At 39.6% G+C, this 17,389-nt stretch overlaps 1 protein-coding gene across 3 annotated transcripts in view; it reads left to right on the plus strand.

The window, feature by feature from the left end:
• Window positions 1-17,389, plus strand: part of SULF2 (sulfatase 2) — a 162,403-nt gene that overhangs the window by 59,467 nt on the left and 85,547 nt on the right. For all 3 annotated transcript variants that reach the window (XM_089513881.1, XM_089513882.1, XM_089513883.1), the window contains exon 4: window positions 15,619-15,770. In XM_089513881.1, coding sequence (XP_089370007.1) covers window positions 15,619-15,770 — 152 coding nt within the window. The remainder of the gene's footprint in view (window positions 1-15,618; window positions 15,771-17,389) is intronic.

A 17,389-nucleotide genomic window follows, 5' to 3' on the forward strand; every position in this document is an offset into this window, starting at 1 on the left:
TTTACTTCATTTGCCATCACTAATGTCATTTTGTAGCAAAGTGTGGCCATACAGGATTGTGATAGCATTCCGTCTTTACTCCCTAATATGTTGGGACCATGGGCTGAAATCTAATTGGTAGTCACAACTAGACTAAGACCCACTGAATCAATGGAAGTTATATTAAGTGTTGACTTCACTGTCCTTGGAACTAACAGGTGGCTTTAGTCCACTTTCATGAGTATTCCAGGAAGGAGATTAGCAAACAAGATGACCCCCCCCCAAAAAAAAAAAATCAGAGGTGCAGTAGATAGAGGGTATAATAGCAACAAGTAGAGAGTTTTTGCAATGTTCAGCACCAGATTTGTGTGTGTGTGCATGTGTATGTATGTATTATGTGTGTGCCTTCGTGTTGGCTGTCGATTTATGGTGACCTCATGAATTTCATAGGGTTTTTTAGGCAATGACTATTCAGAGGTGTTTTTGCCAGTTCCTTCCTCTGAAATATAGCCTACATCACCTAGTATTTGTTGTCCATCTCCCATCTAAGTACTAGCCAGAGATGACCTTGCTTAACTTCCAAGATCAGAAAGGATCTGAGGCTTGTAGGGTACACGATAGTATATTTGCATGAATTGCTTGCCATATCTTGAATCAACAGAGAGCAATATAACTATGTCTGTTCCATCATCATCATCTATGTATATAATCAGTGTAAAGAATCATTTTAATATCCAGTTGATATGCCATGAATTCATAAAAATGCTCAATGTGGTTTAAAATAAAATCAGTTAAAAGCCACCACACAAAGTGGTGCTGTTTCGCCTATAAAGTATTCTTCAGCAAAACACATATTTTAAGTTCACCAACAGTTGTTACTGTGCTCTGCAAGAATAGATAATATGGTAATAAGTATGTTGTAATTTTTTGTAAATAAGTAGCTGCTTGTATAGGGAAGGAAATTGCTCAAAGTCAAACAGAAAAAGGGCAAACAACGGAAACATATTATCTAAGATTGCAAAATAAGTCAGAGCCAAGAATAGGGACTCTGGTCTCTGAGTCACATTTCGGTGTGCTGAGTTTTAACCACTAAAAGCAGATCAGTTTCTTCTGGGGCTTCTCAGTTTATGCTGTAGGCACTGTGTGTGTGTGTGTGCGCACATGCGAGCATCTTCAAGTTGCCTATTTAATTACTGCAATGCCATGCATTTTATAGAATTTTCTTAGGCAAAGACTCCTCAGAGGTGGTTTTACCAGTTCCTTCCTCTGAAATATAGCCTACAACACCTGGTATTCATTGCCAGTCTCCCCTCCAAGTACTAACTAGAGCTGACCTTGCTTAGTTTCTAAGATCAAATGGGCTCTCCTGCCTTTAGGGTATTTAGGCCTACGCTGTATGCGTTATACCAGAGTTAAAAGAAGGCCTGAGTTCTACATTAAGAGTTAAGAAAAAGATGTTTTTATTCTGTAGCAAAAGTCTTAGAATGACAATGGCTGTGATAACTAAGTAGTTTCAGAAAATTGCTGTAATGGAAAACACTTAATAAAGATATTTACTTCTGTCTTTTTAAATTATTGTAACCTGTTTTGAATCCCATTGTGGCAGAAAGGTGAGTATATAAATCCTTGATGATGATGATGATGATGATGATGATGATGATGATGATGATAATGTGTGCTGCATCAGAATTGTGCTAAAAGGTGGTGAAGAAGGCTGACCTATGTGGCTCCTTTCCTGGGAGTGCTAAGGGAAAGTGGGATCCAGTGCATATAGCAGGCTTGTCAATAAGGGGTGCAGACCACAGCGGATGACACTTCAAGAGGGGCTGACACCCAGTCGGGCCCACTGTGACTGCAGGTGGGGACAGAGTGCTCCTGCCACTGGCAGCCCTTTCAGGTCTAACAAAGCTGCTGACCATCTGCAAAAAGGAGATGATGGTGGTGGTGGTACCACAGACCCCTCCTCTTTTTGCCAACATTCCCTCCCTGCCCCTCCTCCAGTCTGGCTGCCAGGCAGAAGGACCAACATGCCATTGTCACTTCATTTTTGTGTTTCTCAGATGCCTTGGACTCTTGGCCAAGAGAACCCAAAGCAGTGGTGAAGCATGAGGCAGTGGAGCTGGGAAGCCATTTGCATGTGAGGAGGAGGTGGTGAAAGAATCTGCCAGACCAAAGAAGCTCCCTGACACTGCCACCTCCAATTTTTGCTTCTCTGTTACTTTAGGCTCTCTTAACCTTGGCCAAGGCTATGGCAGTGGTAAAGCACAAGGCATTTGGAACTGGTTGCAGCTGAGGACCACAGAATCATAGAGTTGCAAGAGACCTCAAGGACCATCCAGTCCAACCTCCTGTCATGATGAATACACAAAGTATCCCTGACAGATCGCCATCCAGCCTCTACTTAAAAACCTCCAAAGAAGGAGACTCTGAGGCTGCATATCCTACTATCAAACAGCTCTTACTGTCAGGAAATTCTTCCTAATGTTGAGGTGGAATCTCTTTTCCTGCAGTTTGAATCCATTGCTCTGGGTCCTGTTCTCTGGAGCTGCAGAAAATAAAGTTGCTCCATCTTCAATATGGCATCCCTTCAAATACTTAAACAGGGCTATCATATCACCTCTTAACCTTCTCCAGACTAAACATCCCAAAGCCTCTCTTCGTAGCACATGGTTTCCAGAATTTTCACAGTTTTGGTTGTCCTTCTCTGGACACGCTCCAGCTTGTTAATATCCTTTTTGAATTGTAGTGCGCAGATGGATGTGCTGGGGGAAGTGGCTGCCTGGGGGTGGCAGAAGCACCTCAAACCTGCCAATGGCACAGCAGACAGAGGGGGCAGCTGGGGAGGCGTCAGGCACCTTGGGAGGGATGAAGAGGGCAGAAAGGCAGGCAGGCAAGGGAGCGTCCTTTCCTGCCTGATGACACTGTAGAATAGTTCCTCTTTTTTTTATGCAGCCAGGGCAGCAGTTTTGTATTTTTCCCCCTTGGTGTTATCCTTCACTGTCTCTGAACTACTGTTCACACATTTCCTGGGCATACTCTTTATTCTTTTCAATCATTATTTATTCATTTCTTCCAGTGTTTTACAATAATTAACAGAACCTGCTAATAGTCTTTTTATGAGGGAAAATGCATGTTAAGACCCATGAGAGAGGCCCTTCTGAAGTTATTATTCCCCATAAAGACAAATTTACCAGGAAATAACTTTTTCCGGTGCCACTCCTAAATTGTGGGATGTGCTCACTCCATATTGAACAATTGTCCCACATATGTTTGGCTTTCAGAAAAGTTGATCGGTTGTTGTTTGTTGTCTTGGCTTCCAGGGAGAGTTCAGGCTTGATCTCTTCTAGGATCTATTTGTTTGTCATTTTGGCTGTCCATGATCCTCAGCACTCTGCCTTCCTTCTGCCTACTATCTTCACTGTTCAGCTCTCACATCCATACATGGTTGATCCAAGGAATAGGAAATCTTTTAACTATTTTGATTTTTTCATTATCTAGGTTGAATTTATGTAGATCCGCTGTGGCCGTTATTTTTGTTTTCTTTATGTTCCAAAGTAAGCCTGCCTTTGCACTTTGTTCTTTTACCTTCCTTAGTAATTGTTCCAAGTCTATGATGCTTTCTGCTAGTGGTATGGTTTCATCTGCATATCTTTGTTCAGACATAGATAAAAATTCATTCACTGTATTGCACTGTATTGCTTTGACTGTTTTCTTATTTGTTATTTCTCCCCCCCCCCCCTTTTTTTTTTTTACTGTTTTACTTTAGATTTTGTGGGCACTGCTCAGTACATTTTTGGCCAAAAGAATGGACTAAAAATGTAATTAAAAATTAAAATGCATAGGAATAAATTGATGAACCCCTCTATGACATGCTAATAAAACAAATTTCCAGAAACTCAGATAAAAGGAAATCAATAATGCTGTGTAATGAGAAACCACCACCAAGAATAGGGAAATAATATATCATCTTGCCTTATCTCTAACAGTAAAGTGCTTAATAAAGCCTGGACTTTTGTCTAGTGTGTTACGATAAATTGTTTGACCTATACAAAACTGTTGAATGGAACTAGCCAAGCTTGTCCCACTGGAAAATATCAATAGTAGGTTTTAATAGCCTCCATGTGCTCAAAAAGAAATGGTTCACACACAAAAAAAAAAAAATCTATTTGAACAAAAACAGTTTTTAAAAAAAGGCCATAAATATGAAAAATCTTGTGGTAGTTGATAATTTTTGGTGGGTTGTCTCAATGTCTCATGGCATCTTTTTGCATCCAGGACAAGAGTTCTTAGCATCTCTGTATACCACAAATGATCAGTTTTGATAGATTTTGCACAGTTTCTACCTTACATGCCTCAATATGTTGTTGTTGTTTATTGTTGTTGTCTCTTTTTTTCCCCCCATTTCTGCTCAAGGCTTGAGGCAGGGGTACGGCTTGTTAAAATACAAAATACAATTAAAAACACATAAATCCACTGTTAAACTACAATACTATACAAAACCATTAAAATACATTCATAAGAGTTAATATACAAATTAAAAAGTCATGATTTAAAATTTACTGGATAGGCCAGCCAGAAGAGATGTGTCATGGATGCAACGCCCTGAATTAAAGTCTGGGAGTGTATTTTTTACATGAGATAGTAAAGTCATTTTGATATTGGGATTATGAAGTTTTATGCTGAATTTAATCAGCAAGTATTTAGGACATCTGCACTCCTGGATTTTTCAATTGTCAAATGTTTTAAGGGAAGCAGACACCAAAGAAATGAGCAGAGATCATTTACCTACTTGAGTATCCTCCCTTGCTGCTTCTGATGCTTGAATTTCCTCAAAGAACACCTATGTGGAACCATCTTTCTATTTATCCAAAGACCACTTCTTCTGAAATGCCTTTTGTGCATGCCCTTAGTAGAATTAACCTGTATATTAAATATTAGATTTAAGTCCATGCTGAATTTCCCCAGGAATATCCAGTACAACGTGTGCCAAATGCTTATACCATTATCCTGTGGATTTCCTTACTCTGTTTTATATCAGTAGGTGTTGCTGTTAGGGAAATTAGAATATGAGCTGGGAACATCTACTTGTGTGTGTGTGCAAAATGACAACATCATCCTCCCAAATAAGAATTCTGGCCTCCAACAATTTTTATTTCTATCCCCAAATTTCTAGCATTGCATTAACTTATATCATTAGTTGTGCATTTAGAAATACAGCTTTAGGCATTGAAAGAACAGTTCCCAAGGAAATGTAAAGACAAAAAATAGAAATGTTCTAGGTGTGAACAATTTTCAGTGTGCCACTCGATGCAGTGCTAGAAATTTGGGGAGGGAAGGAAAAATTATCAGTGCAGGGAAGAATTCTTATTTCGAGGACAATTATTTCATTGCTTGGATTAATTGATTGCTCCTGTAGTCCTGTGAATTTGATTAACCTGAACGGTGGTGACCTTTTTAAGGAAGGAACTGGCAAAACTACATCTGAGTATTCCTTGCCTAAGAGTATCATATGAAATTAATGGGGTCCAGTGAGTCAAACTCTGGTTTTAGGCCCACACCCTATCCATTTACAGAATGATGTCTGAACAAGATTATTTGGGGTTACTATAATTACATTTGTATCTTTTTTCTCATCTGGGTGGGTACTGAACTGATCCAGAGCTACTTAATTTATACACTGCAGATCTTGTGGTGTGCCTTTCAGAGCATGCTATGGGACTATTCCATGTGAAACTGTGCTTGTTCACATGTACGCCTGTGCTGTTGCTTCCTCCTACCTCACTTCACTCTGTGAAAGCATAATCTGTAAAGTCCTCAAAGCAGAAGCCTCGGTCTTTTGTCCTGTAAAATACAGGGGCATTGACTGCACAATAGAAATAACAGATAGTCACAATGAGATTATTTGGACTTTCCCTCCCGCCCCTTCACATTCCAAACTGAATGTATCCATAGCCAAAAAATCAGCACAAACATTTAATGCTCCCTTGTGCGATATCACAAACCATTATATGTCTGTCTTATTTTTCTGCCTCCTTTTAAACCCCCCCCCCCATATATCTCTGTTTAGTGTATTTTTAAATTATCTAAAAGCCACACACACACAGCTCTTAACATATTGTTCTGATAGAATGCCAGCACCTGCATTTAAAGAATATTGCTTTCTCATATTGATCTATCATTTCAGGCAAGCAGAAGTGATCCTTCATTTGGTATTTACTTAAAAAATGGAAAGGAGGGGATTCACATAATGAAACCTTCAAAACAGCAGAGACATAAGCAGAGTATTTGCACATTTGTCAAAAGGCTTTCTACAGACTGTTTGATTTTGATCTTCGGGAATCCACATTGCTTACAAAAATGAAAAGCCATATCAGATTATTGAGTGAATGTCTTTTCAAAAGGGTAATATACATTCCTGTAAGCAAGTATGAGCAATTCATAAAAGCCAAAGAGTATACTCCAATTATGGTACGTGTGGCATTTGCTGCATTTTCAGTTTTGCTCATTTTCTGTCATTAGCATTCAGAACTGCTGTTTTACATTCTAATAAAAGAGCCACCCTGCATGTTGTAGTCTTCCCATGTTGAAATTCCCACCTGGTCATAAGGCTCACTTCATAGCGATTTCCTCTTAGCCTATCCTTCCTTACTAGGTTACTGTAAAAATAAAAATGGGAAGGGGAACCATTTACCATGACATTATGGAGGGAAATTGCATAAAATTATTAATAAATAATTGTACTTTACATGTAATAATATGATCCCTTTGCCAGACTTTGTATGTTGTTTACAAAACACAGTTGCGGAGTCAGTGATCTGTAAGGAGGAGGAGTTTTTGCACTTTCACTGAATATTACAATTCTGTTCTTGGCTCAAAAAAGCAATACCCAGATGAATATGAAATATATTTAATGTTAAAACATAAAAAATCATTGGATGTGTATATTAAAATTGTATTTTATGGGAAAATGCATACAAAAATACATTTAAATATTCAGTACACTAGAGTGAAAATTTTATGTAGTTTTTAAAATTTCTGATGAATGGAGAATGAAGAAATAATGGTGTTATAGATGAACACATGTGAAACTCACACAAGTAGGCAACAGATATTTATATTCCATTTTTCTGTGGTTTACAAAATACAAACATAACTTGTAAGACCTCGTGTAGAATTATAAAATGGTGACTTCAGAGTAAAAAAAAACCTTTTTAAAAGCAGAAAATCTTTTAAGTGCAGCAGAGTATTAAAAGTTCATTTGAACAAGTAGGTGTTCAGACCTTGAGAGGAAGTCTACATTTCCTCAGAAACATCAGACATCAATGGAGACAGGACTTGCAGGTTGAAATATCAGTATCTTTTGGTTAGCAAGGATGTTAACCATATTATGTGCCAACCCTCTTGGTATTTCAGTTTCTCTCTGAGGTTAGCTGAAATCTTCCCAGTAGCTGGGAAGGGAATGGATCTTTCCACCAGTTGTGTATTTTTTAAGCTCTTCCTACAGTTCGGAAAATCATATTTTAAAAGTAGTGTGTTGTATAGCTGGTGTAAAGCCTCCTCAAAAGTGCATTATCACTGCAGCAGTTTACTGCATACAGTAGAGCTGTGGACAAGTCTACATAGGGACAACCCAATGCAGCATCCAAACATGAATCTAGGAACACAAGAGACACTGTAGACTGGGTCAGCCAGAAAAATCAGCAGTAGCAGAACATATTATAAACCATCCTGGGCATAAAATACTATTTGAAAGCACTGACATTCTGGACCATGCTAACAGCTATCAGGCCAGAATGCACATGGAAGCCACTGAAATCCACAAACACCTCAACAACTTCAACAAGAAAGGAGAAACCCTTAAAGTAAACAAAGTTTGGCTACCAGTCCTGAAAAACACCAAAACCAAGACCCAGCAAGTGCAAATGAAAACCACCCAGGGTGAAGGGGGTTTCCCAGCAGAGAATGGATCACTAATTAAATAGACACACTGAGGCCTTCCCAATCAACAGCAGACCAGCACATGTAAATCACTTCCTCTGAACCAAGGATCACACAGTGTGTGTGTGTGTATCCCCCAGTCACTCCCATACCAGCATTCTCTGAAGATGGCAACCACAGATGCTGGCGAAACGTCAGATATAAACTCCTCCAGATCACAGCCACACAGCCCAAAAAACTGCACAAATAACTATGGATTCTGATGGTGAAATCCTTCAACTTCACATTGTATTATCGCTGTTACTAAAAACATGGGATGCAATTATTTCTGTTGCCAATTTTCATCCCCCCCCTTCCTTTTTTAAAAAAGTGAAAATTAAAAATTTGAAATTTAAAATATATGGGTTAGTAATGTTAAATGAATGTCAGTAAATGTACCTCTTTCCTTGTTCCCTCCCTTATCCATCTCCCTGATTGTGTCAACATGACAAGCTTGTTCAGTCTCTTTATACAAAAATGTAGCCACATGGCAAGTGATTACAGCGATCCAATACAGGGAGAGGCGGGATACAAATTAATATTATTATTATTAAAATGTAAGGAATCATAGAGTTGGAAGAGACCACAAGGGCCATCCAGTTCAACCTCCCTGCCATGCAGGAAATCACAATCAAAGCATCCCCCACAGATGGCCATCCAGCCTCTGCTTAAAGACCTCCAAAGAAGGAGACTACACTACACTCCAAGGAAGTGTGTTCCACTGTCGAACAGCTCTTAATGTCAGGAGGTTCCTCCTAATGTTAAGGTGAAATCTCTTTTCTTGTAGCTTGCACCCATTGTTCTGTGTTCTAGTCTCTGGAGCAGCAGAAAACAAGCTTGCTCTATCCACAATGTGACACCCCTTCAAATACGAGGGTCATTCAATAAATACTTAGCCTACAAAAGAAAAACAAAAATTTTGGAAAAGTGGCAATTTATTTTTCAACATAGTCTCCTTTTAACTCGATACACTTGGCCCAGCAATGCTCCAACTTTTTCAACCTGTCTGAAAAATACATTTTCCCGAGGTCTGCAAAATAGGCCTCCGTGGCGGCGATGACCTCCTCATTCGACCCAAATCTTTTCCCGGCGAGTGACTTTTTCAGGTTTGGAAACAAAAAGAAGTCACAGGGGGCCAAATTGGGAGAATATGGTGGATGGGGCAGCAATTCGTAGCCCAATTTGACCAATTTGGCCATGGCGACCGTGGAGGTGTGAATGGGCGCGTTGTCGTGGTGGAACAGCACTTTTTTCTTCGCCAAACGGGGCCGGTTTTTCTTCAATTCGGCGTTGAAACGGCCCAATAAGTCGGCATAGTAGAGCCCCGTGACTGTTTTACCCTTCTCGAGGTAATCGATGAGGATCACACCTTGTGAATCCCAGAAAATGGTGGCCATCACATTTCCGGCCAATAGAACAGGCACCTGGGCATGGCTCATCAAAAGCCGACGTGCGGCCACGAACAAACTCGTTGAACCAATTCTTGACGGTCGCCATTGAAGGAGAAGAGTCACCGTACACAGCATCCAAGCGCTCTTTGATTTCGCTGCGCGTTTTCCCTTCCAAAAACAAGAATCGAATCACCGAATGATACTGCTCTTTTTCCATTTTTGTAAAACCAACCAACACGCTCACTTCCAAAGGCTATCAAAACAAAACAAATGAAGGGAATTGACTGAAACTTTGACAGTAGGCTTCTAAAAGAATGTACTGCACAATGGTAAAACTCTTTTGTAACAGCAGCGCCATCGGGCGGTGAGGCTAAGTACTTGTTGAATGACTCGTAATTAAACAGGGCTATCATATCACCTCTTAACCATCTCTTTTCCATGCCAAACATACCCAGCTCCCTAAGTCTTTCCTCATAAGGCATGGTTTCCAGGCCAGACTTGAAGGTCAAACCTCTGTTTAAGCACACAAACTTTTCTCAGTGAACTTCGTCTACTGCTGTTTCCAGTCTAAGGACCGTGGGTTCTGGAAACTAACCCAAGCAATTCAGACTATGCACTTGGCTCTGTCTTCCCTGTTTGCCCATTGGCTGCTCTAGACTTCTTCATTTCTCACCAGGAACTACTTCCTTTGATTAATAGATCCTGGCCAATTTCTTTTTGCATTCTGCTCTGTCCTTCAGGATTGATTTTCCCTGTTGCCTTTATGTGAAAACTCCTTTCTGACTTTTGTGTACTGAAACTGGAATGAAACACTTTATGAATGATCATCTCATGGTTCCCATAATCAGCCAATAACTTCAGTTTACAGAAAGAAAGACAAACTTGAGAAAACTAGGAAGAGCATTAGGTTTTCATACCCCAGTTACAACATTCCTCAGAGGGACGTATCAAGAAAAACTTCTAGAAGCATGGATTTTCTGTTTTTCTTGCCAAGGTTTCTCTACTTTGAAGCTACTTTGAAATGACCCTTTAGAATCTTACAGTTCCTTCTGTCTGAAAACAGCTTCTGGGAGAGCTGAATGTTTGTGGTTAGAACCAGTCAGACTTAATGGGTGGGAAGTTCCCCTTAATTAGGTTCATTACAGCTATACTGTTTCTTTGTCCATTTATTTATGAGCCAGTGTTTTTCTTAGTGCTTCTTCCAAGTTTACTGCTAAATGGAACAAAATAGATTCTGTTTTTAGAGGGTTTTTTTTTTTTTACATATCATAAGCTGGTGCCTTTCCAAGCAGTCTTGTCATTTCACTTTTTCCCATTTTTTATGGTCAAAGTGATTTAAAAAATAATCCTAATGTTTAAGAGGGGCACTGTAAATTTTGCAAACTCTGGGTGGACAAAAAATCCCTTTACATAAAGATATGTTCACTAAAACATATTCTGCATTTTTTATTGCACACCATAGACTTGGTTATATTTACATATCGGAGTACACACACACACATACAAGAATTTATCCTGCTGGTACGCTAGAGCGAGGTAATAAACATCAGTCATTAATATGAAATATCGCAAAAGGAAAGAAACGTTCAAAATAGTGTGAGGAGATGTAAACTCTGTGGAATGAATTTCCACAACCAGAGAGCTACAGATTTTAGGTTGGTCTTGGTAGACAGGCAAAATTTCTACTGTGGAAGGTATGTGGTTGTGTTGCCCCATGTCATCACATTGAACTATACAATAACATAACCATTTGTCTTAGGCTGCATCTGCATTTGCACTGCAAAAGAAGCAGTTTCACAGTGTGTAACTGCCATGGCACCCTTCTGTTTAATCCTGGGATTTATAGTTTGTTGTAGCACCAGAGCTTGCTGACAAAGAAAGTTAAATATCTCACAAAACTACAAATCCCAGAATTCCATAATATTTAACCATAGCCGTTAGAGCTGTGTCAGATGGAATTATTTCTGCAGTGCAGATGCAACCGCAGTGCATTAAAGACTCTACTCTACTTGAAAGTGTCCTTGATATGAAAGAGTTGTCCAGTTCCAAGTCCTGTTTAAAGAACTGTAAGAAGGAAGAAGTCTTGAAGCTGCCCATCAACAGCAGACTGTGGAGGTACACAAATTACTTGGTCACAGTGTTCCTTGCCACAGTGATCTGTACTACCTTTTTCTTCAGTTGTATTAACTATCTCCTAATTTGTGCTGTTTGTAGTTTCTGACTTATGGCAACCCTAAGGAGTTTTCAGGGGTTGAGAGGGCATGACTCATTAAAGGTCACCTACTGGGTTTCCATGGCTGAGTGGGTACCTGAACCCCGATTTCCAGAGTCCTAGTCCTATGTTCAAACCACTACACCATGCTGGCTCTCAATTTGTGCTGTACTCATGAATTAACGTACTATATATACTCGACTATAAGTCGACCTCATGTATAAGTCGATTATGGATTTTGATATGACCCATGGATAAGTCGAGGGTAAGACATAGGTGCATGTAACAAAGGATCTACAGGATGAAGCAAAAGAAAACAATGCCAAAGTATTTATAAAATTCCAGCAGGCATAACTGTTTCTGCTCACACTAAAGGTTGGATGGATAAGAGAGTAGAGGAGTTTCAGTGCTTTCAGGAGAGATTACATTCTTGCCTTTCACCAGGGGATGGTTCCTATTTTTTAATAAAAGTTAAAGTGCAGTACTTACATTGATCCATGGATAAGTTGACTCAGGTGTTTTGGGTCAATTTTTTACTAAAATTTCTAGACTTATACATGAGTATATACAGTAAATAGATTTTAGGTACATCTGTGTCACCTCTTGCCCTCTTTTATTTCTTCCTCCTCTTCCACTACTGCTGCCACCACTATGACAACAACCACTGCTACCGCCACCTCCTACTCCTACTCCTCTTCTTCTGGATAGAAGCTAACCTATTTTGGAGGCATTCTTCTCGCACTAAGTACAACCCAGATACACTGTCCCTAATGAACTCCCATAGCATCAAACTGATTGTGCACATAGGCCTTGTCCTTGTCATGTTGAACTTTGGAGAGGCTTAGAAAGCATTGAGACCTCTCCATGTTCTAGCATGATGTTCAGAAGTCCTTCCCTAGGTTCTAGAAATGGATGGGGGGAGGGGCTTGTCAACACCAGATAAGCAACTACATCAGTGGACTTCTGTGCAGTGCTGATATTCACATGATTAATCTTTTAAACAGAGCAAAAAGGTTGAAGAAGGTATTGAATGTCACTAGGGACACATTTATTTGTTTTTTGAAAATGAAAAAAAAATGAAAAGCACCCCACACACACATTGGCATGATATTTTTTTTAAAAAAAAAGAATAAGAAAATCCTGTGGACTTTGGCTAAACCACTTGCTGAGATTCTATTTATTTTGCCAGAAGGAGAAGCTATGCTCACCTGTGCTATGAGTTTGCATCTGCACACTTTGGGGGTACTGATTGGAAGTACTGGGCATAGTTTTTGACATGAGAAAGGGTTAATAACAGTCGCAAGAACTAAGTTCTACTTCAGTGTAATATAATGACGAGGCAAAAAAAAACCATTGGATGGCTGTCTATGTCACTGTGGCCAAGAATCAATATTTCATTCCATTATCCCTAGCCTAGACTCTTAAGGCCTGGACAAGAAATCTATTCTGCTGTTCAGTTACCCACACAGTATTTTGGATTGTATTTATCTTTCTAAATATTGGAAGTAACTGAGAAAGCAAAGTAATCTGAAGAAGTGTTTTTATTCCGATCCTTTGTTGACTCTGTGTGTGTAAAATGATTTTGTAATAGTTTGGATTTTTACTTCGTTCAGTTCTCTTATTTTGGTCTAAGTGAGACAACTGATCTAATGTAGAGCACAGACGGTGTGATTTTAGTCATCAGAGTGATGTCCACATTCCCCCTCTCTAGGGTCCTGTCTGCACTGGTCAGATTATACTGGGGGCAGCCCAGGCCCCAGAGCCTTGCTCACTTGTAGTAATAATAATAATAATAATAATAATAATAATAGGATTTATTTATATGCCGCCCAATCACTGGGAACCCGGGCGGCTTACAACAGAGGGGATAATAGATGGTTCCCTGCCCTCAGGCTTACAATCTAAAAAGACACGACACAAAAGGAGAAGGGAATGGTGAGGGAGGGAAGGGATCAGGTCCAGCAGTTCTTCTCTCCCTCTGAGGCCTGGACCAAGGCAGATGGACTGGAGGGAAGGCTCTTTTTCTTAATCGAGGCTGGGCCCGATGGCCTGTCCTTTCATTCCTTCCCAGGCCAGAAGATGACAATTGGAAGGAGGGAGGGGAGGGCTCTTCCTCTTCAGGCCCAATGGTGTTGGGCCTGTCCTTTCGCTCCCTCTAAGGCCAGAACATGACAGTTGGAAGGAGGGAGGGGAGGGCTCTTCCTCTTCAGGCCCGATGGCGTTGGGCCTGTCCTTTCACTCCCTCTAAGGCCAGAAGATGACAGTTGGAAGAAGGGAGGGGAGGGCTCTTCCTCTTCAGGCCCGATGGCATTGGGCCTGTCCTTTCACCCCCTCTAAGGCCAGAAGATGACAGTTGGAAGGAGGGAGGGGTGGCTCTTGTAAGGTCAGAACAGGGTGCTCAGTCTCAATCACTTGGCTAGGCAGCTTGTTACCTGAGGTACCTCAAAGCAAAGCAGTCCCTGGCTGCCTGGCATCAGAATGGCAGTCTCCAGATCTTCTGGGAAGACCTGAAGCAACTGGGAACTGTTTAAAATCAGTGGTAAGAGAGGTATACCCTGGGTTTTGTGCTGAATGGGCCGGACATCGTCCAGCCTATTCATGCTAGACTCTAGGATTCAGCCCTGTGTTATCCAGTCTCCCTGCTGAGAGGACAGGAGAAGCCAATTTATTTGGCCTGTGCAGGGCTTCGGATTTGTTAGCACATTCCTGATGTTGCATGAACATGGAAGTCAGTTGTTGCATAGATAATAAAATATCTGTGTCCACCTTTGCAAAGTGACTTAAAACCATGTGTGAATTTTCAGTGTATGTGTCTATTAGATTAATTCTTCTTCTTTGTTTAGTCTCTGATTTTCTTATTCTGTTTACCACTGGAAGAAATTGAATTCTGCCAGATAGTGAACATGTACAGCTGCAGCAATACTGCGAGATGACTGCAAGGAGATGCTTGAAGGTTGCTGTAGCAGCTATCAGAACTGATAGCTGCTACAGTCACCCAAAGGCTTGTGACCCTGTGCAAACACAAAAAATTAAATCCAGTTGTTAATCTGAACTAGGGTAGGCCCACTGAATTAATGGATTTTACATAAGTGTTGACAAACCAAGCTCTCATTAATTCAGTGGTCTGCTGTATTTAGGATTAACAATTGGATTTATACTCAAGAAATTTAAAAGCACTTTACTATGCAGAATCTAAAATGTAGATGTACAAAAAAGAGGAGCGACTTTTGTCCCACCTCTTTTTAAGCATAAATATTGAATTTTGTAAAAATACATACTAGCATGGCTCCAGTGCCCTAAGCCAGTCAGAGCTAGGCAACATCAAAGGTGAAAGACAAGTAAAGACATCCCTGCCAAATAACAAAACCTGTTTCTGCTTAGATAGAGCATGTAACTCACATTCTCAGAGGGCATGGTGAGAAAAATGGTGTCACAGTGAAATTAATGCAATTTGCATGACTGTTTCTTAGGAAGAGTTGCTTATTGGCTTCTAAAATGGAAGTTTACAGTTTTGAAATGGAAGCAATAATATTGCACAAACTGCAATCATCACCAGAAAGGGACCAAATATTGATTTACTTACATGGAGCAAGGATGTGGAACATATGACTTCTCAGATTACTGACCAAATGCTGTTTGTTGGATTGCATTTCCCAGTTTCCTTGACCTTTGGCTTTGCTGATTAAGGTTGATGGGAGTTACAAACAAATAACAGCCACTTGTTCTGTATCCTTGTTGTAGAGTTCTCTTCCTTATTGTTTGAAGGTTACCCTTTGATATCACTGGTAATCACTGAATGTTTACAACCTATGTTATGAATTTGATGAACAGGATCTGTACTAATTATATATTTTGTATTATGCTTAAGGTACTTTGAACACTATGTAAATATTAAATCACCTTTTGTGTATGATGGTTATATAAAACATCTGTGGAGAGGGGGAATATGGGCATTTTGTGCAAAAAGTGAAAATGAAGGACTTCCATACCATGACTATCTAGCAGAAAATTTATTATCACTGACTCCTCACAATCTCTTTTCTGCCACTTTCCCTCCAGCTTTCTTTGGAAAATACCTGAATGAATATAATGGTTCCTATGTGCCTCCTGGCTGGAAAGAATGGGTTGGGTTATTGAAGAACTCTCGCTTTTACAACTACACACTCTGTAGAAATGGAGTGAAGGAAAAGCATGGATTTGACTACTCTAGGGTAGGTCGTTTTGATTTATTTCAGCTTTTCTCCCCTTGGCCACAACTGTGAGAATAATGCAGATGCTTTATGGCTTCATTCTAATTAAAGTATTAGTTTTGTATTTGAAAGCCACTGCTGGTAATATCAATTGCAATCCATAAACCTGTTCCTTTAGACTGTACATTATCGTTTTACTTCTAGAGGGATGTATAATTTAAAATTTATTTAGCAACAGCAGGCAGTTCCTGAGACAGTAAACACTCCAGTATGTCTTACCAGCTGGGAAATAGATTGGATTGTAGCTTGACTCGTATTCTATTGACTGGTGTTCTGTACTTTAATTAACACAGAGAAACATGCTCTGATCTGATGCATGCATGTGATTAATTCTCTTTATTGCAAAATCACTGTTTCCATGGTTGTGGTATGCTGATTTTGGGAAACTTAAATCTTATCGGTAATCCAGAAATTCAATTAACATTTGGTTGCAATGTTATGAAAAGAAATTCAGGAACTCAAGCTGTGCGGTTCTGTTAATTAAAAAATTGTTTTAATTCTGCAGTGTGTACTGATCATGTACTATTGCCTTCTGTTCTCATAAAAAGTGGCCAAGAGTATAACTAGCAAGATTGACACCCACTTGTTGTCCAGATATCCAAATCTAAACCTATAATCCATAAACCTAAATTTGCACAGGGGTGTTAAAATGTATTCTGAATTCCTCTGAAATATGTTATAAATGTTAAGTTAAATGCATTTTTGCAAATAACTTTTTAAAATATGTTCCCCTTTAAAATATAAAAGATAGATATGGTTCCCCTGTTTTTGTGAGGAATGAAGAACTAGATAACTTTCCAATCCTGGATTAGAAGAGATTTCATATGAGCCTTGTCCACTTTTTTGGTGGCAGGTCAAGACATTTCTATACACCCAGATCTGTTAAATAATTCATGTAGCCTGGGCCTCTCAATTGTAAACCTGTATTTAAATTTTAGGGTTGCTATGAGTTTTGCTTGTTGTTAGATTTATACTACTTGCAATTTTGTGGTCTTGTTTTTTATTTTGTAACCTACCCAGAGAATGTTATATTGTGAGGTAGCATACAAATGTTTTCAATATACACAGTGGCTGTTTCCACACTGCAGAAATAACACAGTTTGATACTGCTTTAACTGTTATAACTCCATGCTGTGGAGTCCTGGAATTTGTAGTTTGTTGTGGTACCAGAATGCTCTAACAGAGAAGGCTAAATATCTCATAAAACTAAAAGTCCCATAATTCCATAGCATTGATCCATGGAGGTTAAAACAGTGTCAAACTAAATTAATTCTGCAGTGTAGATGCAGTCAGTGTTGCCTATTTTACATTGGCTGGCAACAGCTGCCCAAAGTATCAGCCCTTCTTTGAGATGGCAGCAATTGGAATTGTTACATGCAAAGAATGAACTCCAGTACTTAGCTGTGACCCTTCCCAATTGTTACCTTTGTGGCTGGTTAAACAGGAATACAGAATGACAAGAAATATCAGTATTACCATCACGCTTGAAGTACTAAAGTAATATCACGAAGAGGAACCCTTTCTGCATTTTCTTAATATACCTTTTCATTAACTGTAATTTCCGCTTCCAGGAGCAGTAA

The sequence above is a fragment of the Sceloporus occidentalis genome, unplaced genomic scaffold (genome assembly GCF_023333645.1).
Source record: "Sceloporus occidentalis isolate IW3139 unplaced genomic scaffold, rSceOcc1.0.p SCAF_3, whole genome shotgun sequence".
Lineage (NCBI taxonomy): Eukaryota > Metazoa > Chordata > Lepidosauria > Squamata > Phrynosomatidae > Sceloporus > Sceloporus occidentalis.